An 18,310-nucleotide genomic window follows, 5' to 3' on the forward strand; every position below is an offset into this window, starting at 1 on the left:
GTGTCCTCCTGATGTGCCACTTTAACAGACTCCCTTTCTGGCCTAACTCCAAGCTTTCCAAATCTTTCTCATCTGTTTTTAGTCCAGATTTGCACTGTAATTATGGCTAAAAGTAGCCAGCGATACTCGGGCCACAGCCTGAAGGTTGTCCTCACTAGATTAAGTAGTCCATCAAATCTAAATGTAGCCTGATGGCAATACAAATGTCTTAGGACACCGAAGAAAATGCGACCATATTCTTTGTGACATGCACGGTCTCTCGTGCAATTCTCAGTGGAGTTCTTGTTGCCATCTAAAACTGCATGAACATGGTTTCCTGTTGTTTACATTTCTTTCTTTCCTTTTTTTTTTTTTAAGATTTAGTTATTTATTTTGTATACAGCATGTATGACCAGAAGAGGGCACCAGATCTCATTACAGATGGTTGTGAGCCACCATGTGGTTGCTGGGAATTGAACTCAGGACCTCTGGAAGAGCAGCCAGTGCTCTTAACCTCTGAGCCATCTCTCCAGCCCCTGTTGTTTGCATTTCTATTGGCATTCTAGTCTTTGGGGCTCCCACACCAATCACCCGTGTATTCTCTATTCTCCATCTCCAGACTTTTCCAAATTGCTTGCACAAACCAGTTCTAAAGGCCTGAACCCCATGGTCAGGTATGTTGTCACAACAAGGACCCTGCTTGTTGGTACTGATTTTCTGTGTTAGGTTATTTTATTTTATTTTATTTTAAATCACTACAATGTATATTATATTGGCAAATTGTCAAGTGTTGCTTGAGTTCACTGATAAGCTGGCCCCGGAAGCAGGATTATCTCCCTCCCACATACATTTCAGACCCAAGCATAGTTGTCTCAAAGTGTCCTCCAAGGCCCCTTGCCTGGGGATCCAGGCACAGATCATGTTAGGAGGAGGAGGAGGAGGAGGAGGAGGAGGAGGAGGAGGAGGAGGAGGAGGAGGAGGCTTTCAGACCAAAAATGTGTTTCAGATTGCCCTGTCCATGAGGGTTGGCAGACTGGGATCGCCACAACGATGGACTAGTTTAAACTATCCAGGAGCAGCTCGGAATCTACTGGGCATGCATGAGGACCTAGGTTCAGTTCAATCCCTAGCGCTTCAGTGATGGCGAGTCTGCTTAATATGTGAAAAACCAAAAACCTAGGTTTAATTCTAGCAGGAATGAGTGGGTGAATGAACTAACCAACCAGGGAAAAGTGAAATGAACCGATTTAAAGTTATAATGCAAAAAAAAATGCAAAAAAAAAATGCAAAAAAAATGCAAAAAAAAAAAAAACAAAACAAAAAAAAACAAAAAAAAAAAACAAAAACAAAAACAAAAAAAAAATAAATAAATAAAAAAAAAAAGGCCGGGCGGTGGTGGCGCACACCTTTAATCCCAGCACTCGGGAGGCAGAGCCAGGCGGATCTCTGTGAGTTCGAGGCCAGCCTGGTCTCCAAAGCGAGTACCAGGAAAGGCGCAAAGCTACACAGAGAAACCCTGTCTCGAAAAACCAAAAAAAAAAAAAAAAAAATAAAGTTATAATGCTATAATTCTGTGTCTCCTTTCTCTTGTGTCTATGGGTATAACAAATGATGGACGAGGCCTGCCTGAGTTCCTCTCTGACGGAGTCTGAGCGCTGATGATGTCATATGTACAGTGGTAGGGTGTGCTCGAACTTGGGTCCTCATGCTTGTGCCACAGACACTTTATCCTCTACCTTGTTTCTGAGGCAAGGTTTCCCCTGTTGTTTCCGCGGCTGTGATAGGTGCTCCCTGTTGATTCTCCTATCTCTGCGTCTAGTTTTACCCTAGCAGTGCTGTGATTACAGGTGCAAGCTAGCATCTGGTCTTTTATTAGGTGGTGTCTGGGACTGAACTAGGGTCAACATGACTCTTTGGCTGTTTTGGTAAGAGGAAGAGCCAGAATTCTTAGGGGAAAGTATGTTTTCCCTATTTTTCTCCTGCAATTTTTATCATCCCCCCCCCCCCCCCCCCCCAGGAATGAAATAAGAGTTTTGAGTCAATCTTTACTCACTGATTCTACGTGTTAGGTAAATTCATCTCAAATTTATTCTTATCACACTGTTGAAATCAAAATTCTTGCATACAATTGACTATCACTGGAGGGCTTGGGAAGATAACTCTCAACAAGTTGGCTGTGTGTATGGCTACTGCTCTGTCCTGCAGAGGCGATGTTAAACTTTAACATGATGCTGGATGTTGTAATCCCACAAGGGAGCAAAGAGGTTGCCGCCCTGGCTTCAGTGTTGGCAGGGAAGATCTTTGTTTTGTCCAAAGGGCTCTGAATTCTGTGCTGTGTGCATCACTCAAGCCTGCTCCTCCATACAGGAGTTTGTGTAGTTCAGCTATTTATTTTCTACCTCAGTAACAGTGATTTGTAGATGAAGTTTTTTCCTGTGTCCCACCCCGTCCACAGTCGCTCAGACCCAAGTAAACACGCAGAAGCTTATATTAATGAAAACTGCTTGGCCATTAGCTCAGGCCTACCACTGACCAGCTCTTACATTTAAACTCAGCCCATTTCTGTTAATCTATATGTCGCCACATTTTCTGTGGCTTTACCTGTGTGCCATTACATGCTGCTCCATGGACAGCAGGCTGGCGTCTCCTGACTCAGCCTTCCACTTCCCAGAATTCTCCTTGTCTGCTTATCCCGCCTATACTTCCTGCCTGGCTACTGGCCAATCAGTGTTTTATTTATCAACCAATCAGAGCAACACATTCATAGATATAGAACATCCCACAGCAGTGATCAGTAGTGGCAGAATAATTTTAATCTATAGTCCTTAATGTTTTTTTCCCCCAAGTTTGAATGTTGTGTTTTTTTCATGTTTTATTCTTAGGTGTGTTCACAGTTGGAGAGTCAGAAATATTCCCTCCCTCCTTCCCTCCCTCCCTCCCTTTCTTCCTTCCTGCTTTCCTTGCTCTCTCTAAGACAGGGCTTTTCTTTGTAGCCCTGGATGCTATTGTCTGTCCTATCTCCTTTCTGTAGCCCTTCTCCATGTCTGCATGCCTCTTTCTCTCCGACTAGGATCCTCTCATTGGATTCAGGGGCCAACTACCTAATCCATATCCCCTCATCTTGCTCCTGAGCTTAGTTACATCTGTAAAGACTTTGTTCAAAAGGAGGTCACATCGTGAGCGTGACGTCACATTGTAAAGAGAGAAGAGAATTTTGGGTGGGCACTATTAACCACTTCACAGAATTAATGCTGCCTCCCTTTTTCCCTTTGAGACAGGGTCTCGTGAATCCTGTACTGGATACATTCGAATTTACCGTGGAGCTGGGGATGGCTTTGAACTTTGGGTCTTCCTGTCTGCTCTGCCATGCCCAGTTTATGCGATGTTGGAGATAGAATCCAGTGCACATGAAGTAGTACAGTCATTCTGTGAATTGAACCCCAAGTTACGTGGGTTTTATTGTAAGTGGCTGATAAGAAGAAGTAAATTAGATGCTAACAGGCAAGAACCTATCATTGATCATTATAAGTTTGTGCTTCTATTGCTTAGCTTTACTTAGAGAGACTCAACTCCTAATTATTTATTCCAGTTTTCTCCCTCTTTCTGCCCTTACCCCAACCTTTGCAGTGTTGGTGAAATCCAGTCCAGGGCGCATCAGGCAAGTGCTCTACCACTTAAAAATAACTCCCGTTCCTATTCCACTCATCAATTCCACTAAACCACGAAAAGTCAAACAGTTTCTTTCAAGCTGACGTGGTGTACCTAACAGTATGCATCTGTATATCATACCAAAAAATTAGTGGAGCGGGCTAGAATCTTTGAGTATGCTGGTACATTTCATACAATCTTCACATTTACAGGCTGCTTAGAGATCATCTGGACGCCGATGCCATTGGAATCAGGTTCTCTTTATTTTCTACCACAATATACATCCTGCATATAAAGTCATGCCTAACAGAAAAAAAAAATCTAGGTGTCTGTTGATATTTGTCAAGTACATTTAAATACACAGGATCCCCCCCCCCCCCCCCCCGACCACCTGTGTGGGCCTGTGTTCTCAGGCCTTAACTCTCCCAGGTAGGGATTTCTCTGTGTCATTTAAAAAGTTGAATCTGGGACTAGAGAGTTATTAACAGCACTGGCTGCGCTTCCAGAGAACCTGCTTTTGGTTCCCAGCACCCACATGGCCATTAACAGTGGCCTGTAACTGCAGTGCCATTGGATCCAATGCCCCCTTCTGGCCTCCGTGGGGCACAGGACATATATAGTGTACAGGTACAACATATAGGGAAAACACCCATAATATGAATCTATATATATATTCATATTATAACACCCATAATATGAATATATATATATATATATATATATATATATATATATATATATATATATATATATATATATATATATATATATATAAAAGTTGAATCTCACTTGCAAGAAGATTTTAGGAGTATCTTTGCAATCCATACATCACACTGAAGACCACTCAAGACAGAATGACCTCAGCTCACCAAGTAAGGGTCACAGGGTGACATGGAAGAACCCAGTGTGTTTTTGAATTTGACACTGCTGCTATTTAGGTAAACAGATTGCCTCCTGGTTTACTGGACTAGCTGAGCCACGAGGACTCTTGCGGTTCTGTTCTAAGAGTTAACTGCCTCAGCTTATCCTTTCATATTCAAGTTCTTTGTGTCTTAACTTCTTCTGGCCAGAGACCTCATCTTCTATTTCCTTTGGGTCATAGGAGGTAGCACAGTGACTTCCCTGGGCCAGGCAACTTACCGGCTAGCTGCTGTTGGTGGTACAGAATAGCGAGGAGCCATCCAACAGGGATAGGCTGAGCCAGATGCTCAAAGGCAAAGGAGCACAGAGCATCTCTACTGTGCGGCAAGGGCTGCAGCTGGCACCCAGTACACAGATAGATAGTTTGGGTTTGTGAGTCAGTTTCCTGCATCCTGTGGTGTCCAGAGGAAGACCCGCCAGCAGCAGCTGGGCCTGTGAACAATGGTCGCTTCCTGCCGGCAGGGGACTCTACAGTGTATGTGGGGAAGGGGACCCCCCCCCCCACCCCCACAGGGCCACTCAGGGTTCAGATGGAACCCTCAGAGTGCCCCGGAGCCAGTGTCTGTAGACTGTTTCTTTTCTTTCATTTATAACCTGTGATGGAGAATTTGCCAGGGTGTATTTAGCCTGTAAGTGAAGAGATTGAATGACCCAGTTGTACCATAATAGTTAGAAACACACACACACACACACACACACACACACACACACACACACACACACACGGGGCTGGAGAGATGGCTCAGTGGTTAAGAGCACTGACTGCTCTTCCAGAGGACACGGGTTCAATTCCCAGCACCCACATGGCCGCTAACAACTGTCTGTAACTCCAAGACCTGATACCTTCACATAGACATACATGCAGGCCAAAGCACCAATGCAAATACAATAAAGGTAAATAAATTATATAAAAAAAAAAAACCACACACACTCCAACACTGACTTCACCTCCTCATCTGAAAAAGTGACAATGTCATGGAAGTGTGACATCGTTCACATTTCTATACCAATACCTTTATCTGTAGCACTAGTAGGTTATGAATAATGATAGTCACTGTGTACATGGGATTTACTATTTGGTCTGATATGAATGTTTCATACATTGTCACCGATTTATGTATATTCAACTATATGGAGAGTTCAGTATTCTACTGTTTAGTGTTAATTACATGGTAGTTTATGGTTGTTCCGCATCAGAGAAGAGAGGTGAGCATGCCACAAAAAAGGAAGCGGGAAGGTGAGGTGGCAAGTGCTAATTAATAGCAAACAGTTAAACGGAATCCAGTGATTTCTGGGCCTTTGGTCACGTGAAGAGCCACATCGGCTGCGCTGCGCTGGAAAACGCTGAGAGATAAGCACAAACAAATGGACTCTCCGCGGTCCCAGGGCTGCATTGGACAGGATGAACAGCGCCTGCTCCCCTCTCTCTTCTAGAGGATCCTGGGCTGGTTCCTGGTGTGAAAAAATAACGGACAGATAGGGAGGTGTCAGCAGCCGGGCCAGAAAGCTGGGATTGGGTAGTGGCTTCCTGTAGTAACAGGCGCTGGCTGGCTGCCCCGAGCTTTCTGGCGGTGGCTGCTGGAGAGGTGGGTGGGAGACAGCTGTGCCTAGCACTGCAGGCCAGCCACATCGGCTCCCAGAACACCAGCCCCTCCATGGAACTGCTGAAGAATGTTCTGCCTGAAAGGTGAGGGGGCTTTGCGTCCCTGTGGGAAGAACTGTCATTCCAGCCAAAGGGTTGGATCCACAGCAATTAGAATTTGAGGGGGGTTAGTAAGTATGCAAGTAGAAAAGTCATTGTTCTTTTTTTTTTTTTTTTTTTTTTTTTTTTGAGTCACAAACAGGAAGAAAGACCTCCTGCTGGAGAGATGGATGGAATTCTTTTAGACAGAAAGATTTCTCGGTTTAAATATGTTCTGTGTGTGTTCTGTCGTAGAGGAAAGTGGTTAAAAGTTGTAGATGAAAGTTTTTTTTTTTTTTTTTTTTTTTAAATAAGTTCCGTAATGTAAGAATTGTTTAGTGTTGTTCTGTGAGTCCTAGAGGAGACGTTTTCGGGTTAGGAGTTACTCAGACACGAAGTTAGAGTAGAGTGGAGGGAGGAAGGAAGGACTCGGTTGCCCTCAGCCTTAACGCATGTATTCAGGAGTGAAACCAATTTTACAGAAGACACTTCTTGTTCAGGATGCATGTGGGTTGTAAGACTTCCTAAGTGTTCTACGTGATGAATAACTGAGTATCTGTAGTGATTCACGGGTGACTGGTGATTTTCTTTGTTGGACAATTATTTTGTTCCTTGGATTATTATGTATCTTTCAGCCTTGTCACAGTGTCCATACTTGGGGTGTGTGAAAATGTGCTTTTCCTATGAGACTGTTGCAATGAGGGAGTTGGGATGAATTTCCTTGGAACTGAAGCGAGCTGTGTTGCTCATCTCTTTCTGTGTATGTCATTCTGGTGATGGTAAACTCTTGACAGCGTTTCAATTTTGGGAAAGAAGATGTTCCTAGTTTGTTTGCTGTGTAGACCAGTCCTTTGTTCTCCGTCTGTTAATGGAGCATAGACGTGGGTTGTGGGGTTTCTGCCTTTGTGGTGTTCAGCCTAATTTTGATACCTTAAAACTTGCCAGAGTCTTTTGTTGTACTTCAAGTTGGAGATATTTCTTGATGGGCCAGGTACAGAGTTGACCAAATGGAGGGGACAAGAATAAAAAGAATATCACCGTTTTTTTTCTCCTCAAACAGTCAAACGTCCAATTCTTATTATTATTGGCTTCTTTCTTTTCTTTCTTTTTTTGTTTTTGAGACAGGCTTTCTCTGTGTAGCCCTGGCTGTTCTAGAACTCCCTCTTTAGATCAGGCTGGCCTTGAACTCACGGTGATCCACCTGCCTCTGCCTTCCAAGTGCTGGGATTTCAGGTTTGCGCCACCACCTCCTCCCGGCTCTCAATTAATTCTTACGATAGAGAGTTGTAATGGATTTCTTGGGAGACTTAGTCTAAATGACTTTGAATATTTCTAAAAAGTAGTTTTTGATGAAAGGGATTATGAAATCATTTCTTTTAAACTTATTTCTCTTGGGAAAAAAGGTGTAGGACGTAAACAGTATTATTGGATAAAAGAACATGCTATCTTGGTATGATTTCCACAGTGCAGTTGACATCACTACAGTCTAATGATAGCTCAAGGTTAAGAATTTTTAATTGAATACAGGTGTGAAATTGCCATTGAATGTGACTTCTGGAGCCTCATTGTGTTTTGTTGTTTTTTCTCCACCCATCCCTTAACAACAGTTTCACTTTATCAGAGAATTGGTCAACACCAGGACTCAGTTTCTGTGTTTTAAAAATCACGAGCCTGGCATTCAATGACAATGGAGGACTTGGATGCTGAAGTGCGTGTGTTCTAAGTGGAATTCCCTTGAGCAGCATGAATAAAGCCTCTTTTTGGGTCTCTAGGCATCAGACAAACTACTGATAATTCACACTCCTCCTGTTGCGTGCAACCTGTTGAGACAAACCCATGATGAAGGAATATGAAGGGCCACTTGTTGATGGTTGGTGTTTTCACTTGGGGAAAGGCAGGGGCGACGGGGGCGGCGGGGGAGAGTGCTTTCAATAATTGGCTTCTTTCTTTTGCTAGCTCCTGTCCTGGGGGCTATTGAATATGTGGTTGTGATTAACATTGACCTTAGAGGAAACATGGCCTTTCTTTTGGTTTAAATCATGTTCCTGTGTTTTTCTTGTAATTGCTGAAAGAAAACATTCTAATCAGATAGCCTCCCACACTGACGCAATTTTCCTTTTCTTAATTGAGGCTTTTTTTTTTTTTTCTCCTGAAGTCACATTTTCTTGGCTTTCTGTCAATTTTGTGCTAGTAAATGTCTGTATAGAAGGAGCTACCTTTGCCATTACTGCTATGACTAGAATAACATACAGTTGTTCTGTATCTGTGAAATGGATAGGTTCTTTAATAAGTCTAGTCACTGTTTGCTGTCACCGCTGAAGTATCTCAGTCTGTCCACCCCACCCAAATTAATTTGTCTGAGCAACGTCTGAGCCCCTCGTCTCTGGGAAGATGCCTTCTGAAGTTCTGCCAAGGCCCCTGTGGTTAACAAAGGCATGGCGTAAAGTTCCTGCATTGTCTAGTCAGAGATCCATCACGGTCCAAGATGGAAGTTTCTGGCTGACCAAACAGTATAACTAATAGCAAGCTACCATGTGTTTATCATATATGTGTATAGTCACAGATGACTGTCTTAAAAAACCAGAATTAAATACTTACTACTAAAATCACACGGGACACAGTTATCTCTAAGGTAGTTAAAAACAGAAATTTATTAAATACAGCACACCAACTTCATCTTTATAAATATTATCTTTAAGTGCTTTTCCTATATGGGGTAGATGTTTAACAGTTTTCTAATCCATCACAGACTGGTGTCTCATAAATGTTAAATCATGTGTTCCGTGACGTCACCACAATGTCATACACTAATCATACTTGTCTTTTGGACTTCGGCAAAGTATTGTCCGAATGGTGCTGTTCACAGAAAAACACGCATGAATTTACTAGAGCAGCTGAAATTCCTTACACAGTTCTATAGTCCAGACTTCTGAAATCAAGGTATTGTCTTTACACGTCGGTACTTCTACCCAATTGAAACATTCTCTGCGGGAGAGAAGAAAGGGGCATCGTATGACTCAAGAAGCTAAGGGAACTTTCAAGGCTTAGGAAGCTCAGTAAATGGCAAGGTTTGGGCAGGGGAGTTGGCTTAGTGGATAAAGTGTTTGCCTTGCAACTATGAGGTCCCAGAATTATTGTAAATCTGGATGCCATAGTGCATGTCTATAAACCCAGTACTCCTAAGGCATGATGGGTGGTGGAAACAGGAGAATCCCTGCAAGTTGGCAGGCAAGGTAGTCTGGCTTATGTAGAAACAATAAGCGACCCTGTCTGAAACGAGGTGAAAAGTGTAGACTAGCAACTGAGCGTGTCCTTTGCCATCCACATACATGCTACCCACAATCACACATGCTCGTACATTATATACACACATACACACAGATTTTTTTTTAAGCTTCAAGGTTCAGAAGGTCTCTCCCCAAGGGGTGTTTGTGTGTGTGTGTGTGTGTGTGTGTGTGTGTGTGTGTGTGTGTGTGTGTGTGTATAGAGCAATTGTTGGGAAAGAGGAGACTCCCTGGTAGAGTTGCTTACAAGGCACTCTGGACAGAAATTCGATAAGGATATATCTTTTGTGAACTGTCACCCATGCTGGGATGGACATTTCCATGACCCAGCTACCTTGGGGGGTCACCACACTTCTGTAAACAATCCCAGTACCCTCACTGGTTCACCGTTAGACTTAGGGGAACCATTTCTATGGTTTGTCATCACTGCCCTTTCTGGAGTGAAGAGACAGTTGTGAACATCTTCCCAGTAAAAGTCATGGAACATGGCTCTAGAAGAGAGTCTTTCTTGGCTCTTCCATTTCTGGGGGACCCAGGTGTCCCGTTTATTGTAACAGCATCACCCCCAGTTTCTGCTTGTTTTCCTGAGAACTTTTCTGTATGTCACTCTTTTGGTTTTTTGTTGAGTGGCTTTCTCATAAGGACACCACTCGAATCCCATATATAGTGTCATTTTGACTGAATACGTCTGCAAGGACCCTGTTTCCCGATCAAGTCCTATGTTGAAGTTCTGGTGGATGTAGGTTCTGAGGTGAACGCCATGTAAACCGGTATAACAGAACATGCATGAAGTCCGTGAATTGAGTTTGCTTTATAAGTGATGTGCTTGTGGTGTACTGTGACTGCCCAGTGCTGCTGCCTTGAAGGTGGTTTTTAAACCCGACAATACACGTGTAAGGCCAGTTTGTACATAGATGGATTGGAAGTCTACTCAAGTCCAGCCATGCAAAAATAAAAAGTTGGCGCTCAAGTTCCATTAGACGATCCTGTTTCCTTCATGAACTTTTATCCTGTTGAGAAAGGGAAAAACCAAAAAACAAAGTTGAACTTAAGTTTGCTTCAGTCAACTCAATGTGAGCCAAAACTTGAAACAACTGTATTAGATAGTTCAGGCTGTTGGATGATTTACCTTTCAAAATTCTCATTTATGTTATTCTTGAGTTACAAAAGTAAAACAATATGCAGAAGTGATGTGACTATGGAAAGGATGAATGGAGACATTGCTTACCCGCCTAAGAATCAATTCAGCATTGAAGGTATACAGTAGGCCTTAATTAAATACATTTTGTATAGTAGTTTCTCTTGTTCTTCATTTTTTAGAGGGATTTTAAAGCAGAGATTGGTGTAGGGCTGGATTCTTCCCCTTCTCTGTGTCAGTATGCCTTCCAAGATCTCGAAAGCTAGTTTGATGGAGTGGGAGAGTTGTAGGCTCTGCGAAGTTGGGTGTGTCCCAGCTGCCTGCATGCTCCGCATGATAGCGTCTCGCAGGTACCGTTTTCTGCTTCACAAGCTACAGATTTAGGAAGGCCTCTGGCTTGTCTAATAATAGCAAAGAGTTATGTTAGAGAGAGAGCAAGAGCATGGCCGTGAACCATTTCAGGCATGTGCCTCTGCTCCTTTGAGGGCAGTGCGTGTTGGAAACAGCCCCCACCCCTCCCTAGCCGAGCTCCCTGGGATGAAACGCAGGTCTCTTTCCAGTTGTCTCGTGTATGTTGTGTATGCAGAAGAATTCCTTAGATTCTTTTCTTGGCAGCATTTGGAAACCAATGTCAGGAATCAGAAACAGATTTGTTTTTTTTCTGTGCCGGAACAAGTGCATTTTTCAAGTGTGCTAACAAGCAACCATTTGCTTTGGAAGGTCTCTTGCCAACCCCCCACACCCACTTTGAGACAGTCTCACTGTGATGGCCCGGAACTCTCACACTCCTCCTGTCTTGTCTCTTCCCAAGTGTGGGGATTTTAGGTGTATCCCCTACTCAGCCCTTGTACTTCCTTTAGTTCCATAATGAGCCATCAAGCAGCTGCGAAGCCAAGTGCCTGTTGTTTTCTTCATTGAGTCTTAGCATCCTTGGAAGGCAGGGAAAGCAAAGCAACATTGGGAATATCACGGTTGTGGAATTCTGGGCCTTTGACTCCCGTGCTTTCGCTATTTGGGCGTCGTGTAAGTCAGCAGTGTCTTTGGATGCTTCAGATCATTTCCCGTAACGTGCCCCTCATTCCCTCACTCTCCACTCCTTTAAAAACGGCCTGTTATCCATAGCCAGTAACCTGCAGCCACCAAGGGGCGTTTGCACCTGCAGCTTAAATTAGCACGTTTAATAGATGCCCTGGTGAGATCTCGCCTTTCCGAAACTGGAGGGGAGCAGGCGGTTTGCAAGGAACCAAATCTGTTCTCGTTGATGTGACCGTTTCGGTAGAAGCCAGATCACCCCGCTGGGCCGCGGCATACTCTAGGAGGTGCTGTCCTTAGAGCAGACAGAACAGTGGCCGGCTCTGCCGCACAAAGTGCCCGGGTGTTCAGATCTGTTCATTTGTAGCTCCCGCTCTGTGCAAAGATAAAGCCATGGATCTTTGGGGGGGGGGGGGGGCGGCGGGGGGAGGGGGGACGGACGGACCGAAGCAAGGGACTTTAGTTCCTGAAAACCTTGGCAAAGATGGACTTTCGGCTTGGCTTTCCATTTTTATATGGCTGAGGGGCAGGGCCTCACTGTGTAGTGGAGGATGACCCTGAATTAACTCCGAATTTCACCGCCTGTGTGAGGGGATTATAGGTGTATGCCATCACACCCATCCAGTTCTTGCCACACTGCGGATGGAACCTAGGGCCTGGTGAACGCTGGCAAACATGTGGTCAAGGGAGCCATAGCCTTCTCTCCATTTTTAACCTGTGCTTCTTGGTGGATTTTCATGTCTCTCTGTTGTTTTTTTCTACTCCCCTCTTAGCTGACTTCTCCTCTGACCAGCCTGCATTAATTATTTTTCTTGTTGCTCTGTCAAAGTACCCGAGAAAAGCTACCTTTTGGCTTGCATTTTAAAAAAAGGACATAACTCAGTATGTTGGATGGAGAAGGTATTGAGGCAGGGACCTGAGGTGGTTTGTTGTGGGATATCTGTACACTGTGTGAAGATGTATTGCTCTGATTGGTGTAATAAAAAGCTGAATGGCCAATAGCTAGGCAGGAGGTATAGGCCGGACTTCCAGGCAGAGAGAGGAAGTAGTATCTGCTAGGTGCGAGGGATGCTGAACAAGCAAGACATGCAGGAGGAGAGGTAATGACCGCAAGTCACATGGCAGGATGTAGATGACTAGAAATGAGTTAATTTAAGTTATAAGAGCTAGTTAGGAACAAGCCTAAGCTAGGCTGAGCTTTCATAATTAATAATAAGTCTGCATGTCATTATTTGGGTGCTGGTGGGATAGAGAAAGACTCCTTACAGTAGTCAGTCATATAGTCTCCACAGCCAGGAAGCAGAGAGTGAGCAAGAAGTGAGACCTTGATATAAAATCTCAAGACGTGCTCCCAAGTGACCCACAGGCTTCAGCGAGATCCTACCTCCTAAAGGTTCCACAGCCTTCCCAAACAGTTCCACAAACTGGGGACTTAAGTGTTCAAACACATGAGCCTACAGATGTTTCATATTCACACGACCACACAGTCAGAGATGCTCAGTAATACCCAAGTCCTACTGAATCCACCCTAGTACAAATACGTGCGTAGTAGCCTGAGCGTGCCTTAGTAACGGTGATAGGAGAGAGGTTGGGGTGGTTAGAGCGGTGTGATCAAAGCCATCATGCTATAGCCATGGACTGTACACAGAGGTCTTCAGGGGTATGTAGCTTACTATTCTAAACAGCTGGAGAAATGAATGCTGGAAACAATCTAAAAGTCTTTAAGCAATAGCTTTGGCATAGTTAATCAGTTGGGCAAAATGTGGTCTTGAGGGTACAAGGGATATTTGTATATTGAAAAATGTAAGCTTTTATAAGATCATACACCACAATTAAAATTAAGATCTGTTTGAAGTGGGCAGCAGTACCTACTAAGCTGTTTGGTGAGATGTCATCTGCGTTAGTCTTCTGTCTAGTGATTACCTAATCTTACCAGTTTTTGTTAGCCTAGGTTGAGTTTAGACTTTTTTGTTGATGTCACTCACTTACTATTCAAATACTGTTAATCTCGAGAGGCATCAAACCAAAAGGATGAGCTAGTTTGACATTAGGTTAAATGGGCGGATAGGTGGGTGCGTGATGAGAAAAACGGAAGCGTCCATGGCCCCTTTTTGTGTACTTTTTAATGACAGAGACATGGACAGTACCCTAGGTTGCTCTCGGAACCGTAAGTTGTGACGTCATGGACCTGAGCGTGTGTTTACATGGACGGTTGTTTACCTAAAGACCCCAGACTTCTCCTAGTGGAGTTTTGCAAGGCAGCTTTTGAAAACAAGAAAGTCATCTTCTGTGATGGAAAGAGGCTATGTGGGTCCCTTACTGTTTCATTTCTGAGCAAGAGTCTATTGCCATATTCGTCGTCGTCACTCAAACTTTTAGAATAAAGTTCTCTAACAAACAAAGCTTGGCCTGTTGGCTCAAGCCTGTAATCCTGGCACTGGGAAGGTTGAAACAGGAGAGCTGTCTAGATTCTGAGACTGGTCTGAATTACTAGTAAGTTCCAGGCCAGCCTGAATGACCTAGTTCCAAACACTAAGAAGTCGTGACAGGCATGTATTAATGACCTAGTCCCAAACACTAAGAAGTCATGACAGGCATGTATTAATGACCTAATCCCAAACACTAAGAAGTCGTGACAGGCCAGTATTTGGAGGACAAGTGGAAGGAGGAACATTTGGGGCCTGGGAGGGGTCTTCTTGAGAAAGAGAAGGTGGGGAGGGAACAGAAGAGCCTCCAGGTAGCCAGACTGGTGTGCTCAGGAGATTGCCAAGAAGAGAGAAGATGACTAGGGGAGCTGGATTACACTAGATTCTAAGGTGACTCGAAGCTGGGAACAGTGACTTTTCTCTCATCCCATCACTCTTAAATGAGAAAGGGGACTGGGCGCAGGAGAAGCATTACTGGAAAAAAATGGAGTGTGTGAAGGCATCTAGTACCCAGGGACACTGGCACTCTGTCCCTTCTTGTCCTACCAAGTTACTTTTTCTTTGTTTGTTTGTTTTGAACAGACTTTTATCTAATTTTTACAGGACAAAAGACATTCTGGTCCATTCATCCTGGATGTGTGGTAGAGTATCCAGAATATCCAGTATTTTATGCAAAAAAAAAAAAAGCTCAATATTATCCCAGAACAGCTAATTTATAGATCTAGATTTATTCAGAATTTATTGTTATTCTGAAACACTCCTGGAATTTGTCAAGTTTAATGCCAATGTTTTGATAAATTTTTGGGTATGAATGCTAATTTGCTGATATTGACAACCATCACCATCCCTTCCTCAGGAAAGCCTCTGACTTATCCCTGATACACCAGCTCCACCCCCTAGCCTGCATCTCTGTAGACCCCAGGACTCCTGACTGCTTTCTTGTCCATCCTAGAGGCATTTTGCTCATGCCAGCTCTTGGGGACTCTTCCTTCACCAAGGCTGACTTTGGAGTGAAGCCAAGCCTGAGTCTTCTTTTTTTAAAAGATATATTTATTTTATTTTATGTGTGTGGGCATTTTGCCTCCATGAATATATATATATGCCTGATGCCACTGGATCCCCTGGAACTGGAGTTTCAGATAGTTGTGAGCCACCATGTGAATGCTGGGAATTGAACCGAGTCCTCTAGAGGAACACCACCCATGGCTCTTAACAACTGAGCCGTTTCTCTACCCCCATCAGAATCTTTTAAAAAGGGTTCCTTGATAATCATGACCCAGATATCTAAAATGATTAACATCCATTAGTGAAGAAAATTCAAGAACTCTCAAGTCCCTTTGATCAGATGAGTTTAGCCCTTCCGGGGAAGATTTTCTGATAGAACCTAATAGAACACTGAAGATTGAACAATAGCTTATGTAAAAATTGGGCATTTTTGTATGAAGTATGCAGCACTTTTAGTTAAGCTTGATTCAAGTGTCCTAAAGAGCTGCTGATTAGACCCACTTTTGACGTGCGAAAGTAAAGGACTGTTTTCTAGCACAATGTGCAGATCTGGTGTTTCCACATAGGCAGCTGTATTTCTCCGTTTCCGTTGTAGCATATTTACACCAGCCTTTAGGATGCTTTCTGGACTCTGAGTTGTATAAATACATCCAGATGAAGATGAAGTATCACCAGTCGACTATCCTGGCAGAGGAATGTTAGGCTAGAACAGAACACACTGCAAGCCTTGGGAGCTACAAGAGCCTCCTGCTAAGTCCTCTCACGGCTCCAAAGGAAGTGTTTGCTGCCACAGCAACTGAAACAAAACCGCTCGTTTTTTTGGAAACGTTTCCTGGCAGAACAAGTCCTTGATAAAAATTTAAAGCAAGATTTGGAATGCTCAGATGGTGCCTCTTATACAAGTGCTTTATTTTTACAAAAATCTCTCCACATCCAGATGAGAGGAATGTGCGGGTGGATAGTTTCATTCTTACCTTTATAGGTTGAGTGCTGTACTAAGGGACTGCTAATGAGCTCCTCTTGACACAGGAGTTGTGTTCCGTATGCTTCTGTCTGTCTTGACATGGGGGTTGTATTCCGTATGCTTCTGTCGGTCATGGGCAGCCAGCCCACTTTGCATCTGAGAGAAAAGTGTGTTAATGTCAGCAAATCACAATGCGTGCTCATAGATCCAAAACAATGCTCCCAGTGGAAAATTCCACACCTGTCATCATGGGCTTGGTCACAGTCAAAACCGCAGGTGGCGCCAAAAAGCCTATACAATTACGTGTAGGCTATCTATGTACAAGGTATGCATGAAGAGCTTGAGGTTTTGGTTTAGACTTGGGGCCTACCCCAAGATGTCTCATTTCTCACTACACCACCATCCCCAGCCTCCAAAAGTTAAAAATAAATAAATAAATAAATAAATAAATAAATAAATAAATAAATAAATAAATAAATAAATAAAAAATCTGAGTTGCTTTTTGATCCTGAGCATTTTGGGACCAAATCCTTATGCATCCATGAGGAGATGACATCATCTCTCTCTCTCTCTCTCTCTCTCTCTCTCTCTCTCTCTCTCTCTCTCAAGTCATAGCATTTGTAAGGATTGGATACCAGTAAGTACATTTGGATGACTTCAAGCATGTCTAATCTAAAATATCAGTTTGATATCTGTCACAGTTTTAGGGCTGGGTGTGCAAGGCCAGTCCTTTTCATGATAGTCTCCTGTTAGTCTTCCTGTGCTTCTGATATCTTGTCTGCTGCCCAAGATAGTGGTGTTGCTGTGGCAAATATTAGAGGCCTTTTTTATCTTTTTCCCACTTAGGATAACAATCTTCCTGAGAATGGGGGCGTTGTAGTTATTCCCGAGAGCTCACTTATCTCCATGAAACTGTAGAATGAATTCATTGTTGGAATGTTATTTGAAAAAAAGATATCTGTGAGCTGGGAGGAGGTTGGAGCCCCTCAAGTGGATGGGGTTGCTTTGGTATGTAATGTGGCCAAGGATTCCCCTGCCTGCTCATTTAATGAGATCCTTTGCTTTCCTTTTTTTTCTCTCTCTCAGTTTTGGAAAGTGACTTTTAAGTTCTGCACCTTGTAATGAGCAGCTAGCTGCCTTGACTTGAACCGCAAGTAACTCGTTGAGGTCTAAAATTGGGTCAGATTGTGTAGACGCTCTGCAGAGAAAAGAGGGGCAGGTTCTCCTTGCCGAGGCAGAACGGTTCGTGCTGTTAGCGTCATGCTAAGAATTTTCTAGTCAAGCCAGCAGTGGTGGCGCACGCCTTAAATCCCAGCACTCAGGACGCAGAGACCGGTGGATCTCTCAGTTCCAGGACAGCCAGGGCTACACAGAGAAAGCTTGTCTTGGAAAAAAAAAAAAGAAAGAAAGAAATTTTTTTCATAGTCAGGGTGAAGAGTCCTGTTGTTTTTTCTAGTTAGATAATCCAGTATTTGGTGTAACTCCAAAGTTTATATCAATAGTCACCACCCTTCTGTGAAGCTTCCAATGAAGATACCCAGTCACCTCCTCCATGTAGCTGCCTTGACTGTACTTCAGGAACTTATGCATGAAAACACCATATCAGATTCTCCCTAACCCCAAGCACACTTCTGTTCCACCACAGCCTTCCTTGTTTCAACAGCAAATCCTTCTTGCCACTTGTTTATACCCCAAACCTTGAACTCACGGATCCTGCCCTTTCCTCATTTACCCGACATTCCATCCTGTTGGCTTCTGTTAAATGGTTTCTGAACTCTGACTACCTCTCATCGCTTTTGCTTGCCCTGCCTGGGTCTTCCTGGACCATGGTAACAGCGGCCCTTAACAGCCTGTTCTCAACCCAGTAGCTGAGTAACTATTTTAACTGGGATTGTGGCTTCTCCTTCGCTAAGACTTCTTTTCACTCATTGTAAAGGCTCCTTTTGGCAAATTCTCTATTTTGAGAGTGTCAGTCACAGACCAAAGCTAAGCCATAGGTGGATCGTGGTGCTTTCTGAGCTTCAGAGCTTGTACTGCATCTGACACTGTGGAGGAAAAAGGTTTCTCTGCCAGAACTGTAGTCTCAAGCGAGCCATGTTCTTGTCTGATGCTCGTGGAAGGTATGTCTTTAAAGTGACTTCACATTTTCCTACAGTGTGAGAGAGAGGGGAAAAAAAATCACTCCATCTCATTTTATCTTTGAGAGTAACACTCTACAGTCAAATGCAGCTA

The 18,310-nt window shown here is 43.6% G+C and overlaps 1 protein-coding gene across 8 annotated transcripts in view; it reads left to right on the forward strand.

The window, feature by feature from the left end:
- Nhsl1 (NHS like 1) overlaps window positions 1-18,310 on the forward strand; it is a 230,131-nt gene that overhangs the window by 120,218 nt on the left and 91,603 nt on the right. The window contains exon 1 of one of the 8 annotated variants that reach the window (XM_052751121.1): window positions 5,947-6,235. The exons of the other annotated variants lie outside the window; for them this stretch is intronic. Within the exon in view, the coding sequence (XP_052607081.1) occupies window positions 6,220-6,235 (16 nt within the window). The 5' untranslated portion in view covers window positions 5,947-6,219. Of the gene's footprint in view, window positions 1-5,946; window positions 6,236-18,310 lie in introns of those variants that run through there. 8 annotated transcript variants of the gene reach the window in all.

Source organism: Peromyscus californicus, unplaced genomic scaffold, assembly GCF_007827085.1.
Source record: "Peromyscus californicus insignis strain IS unplaced genomic scaffold, ASM782708v3 Scaffold_22__1_contigs__length_63687245, whole genome shotgun sequence".
NCBI lineage: Eukaryota > Metazoa > Chordata > Mammalia > Rodentia > Cricetidae > Peromyscus > Peromyscus californicus.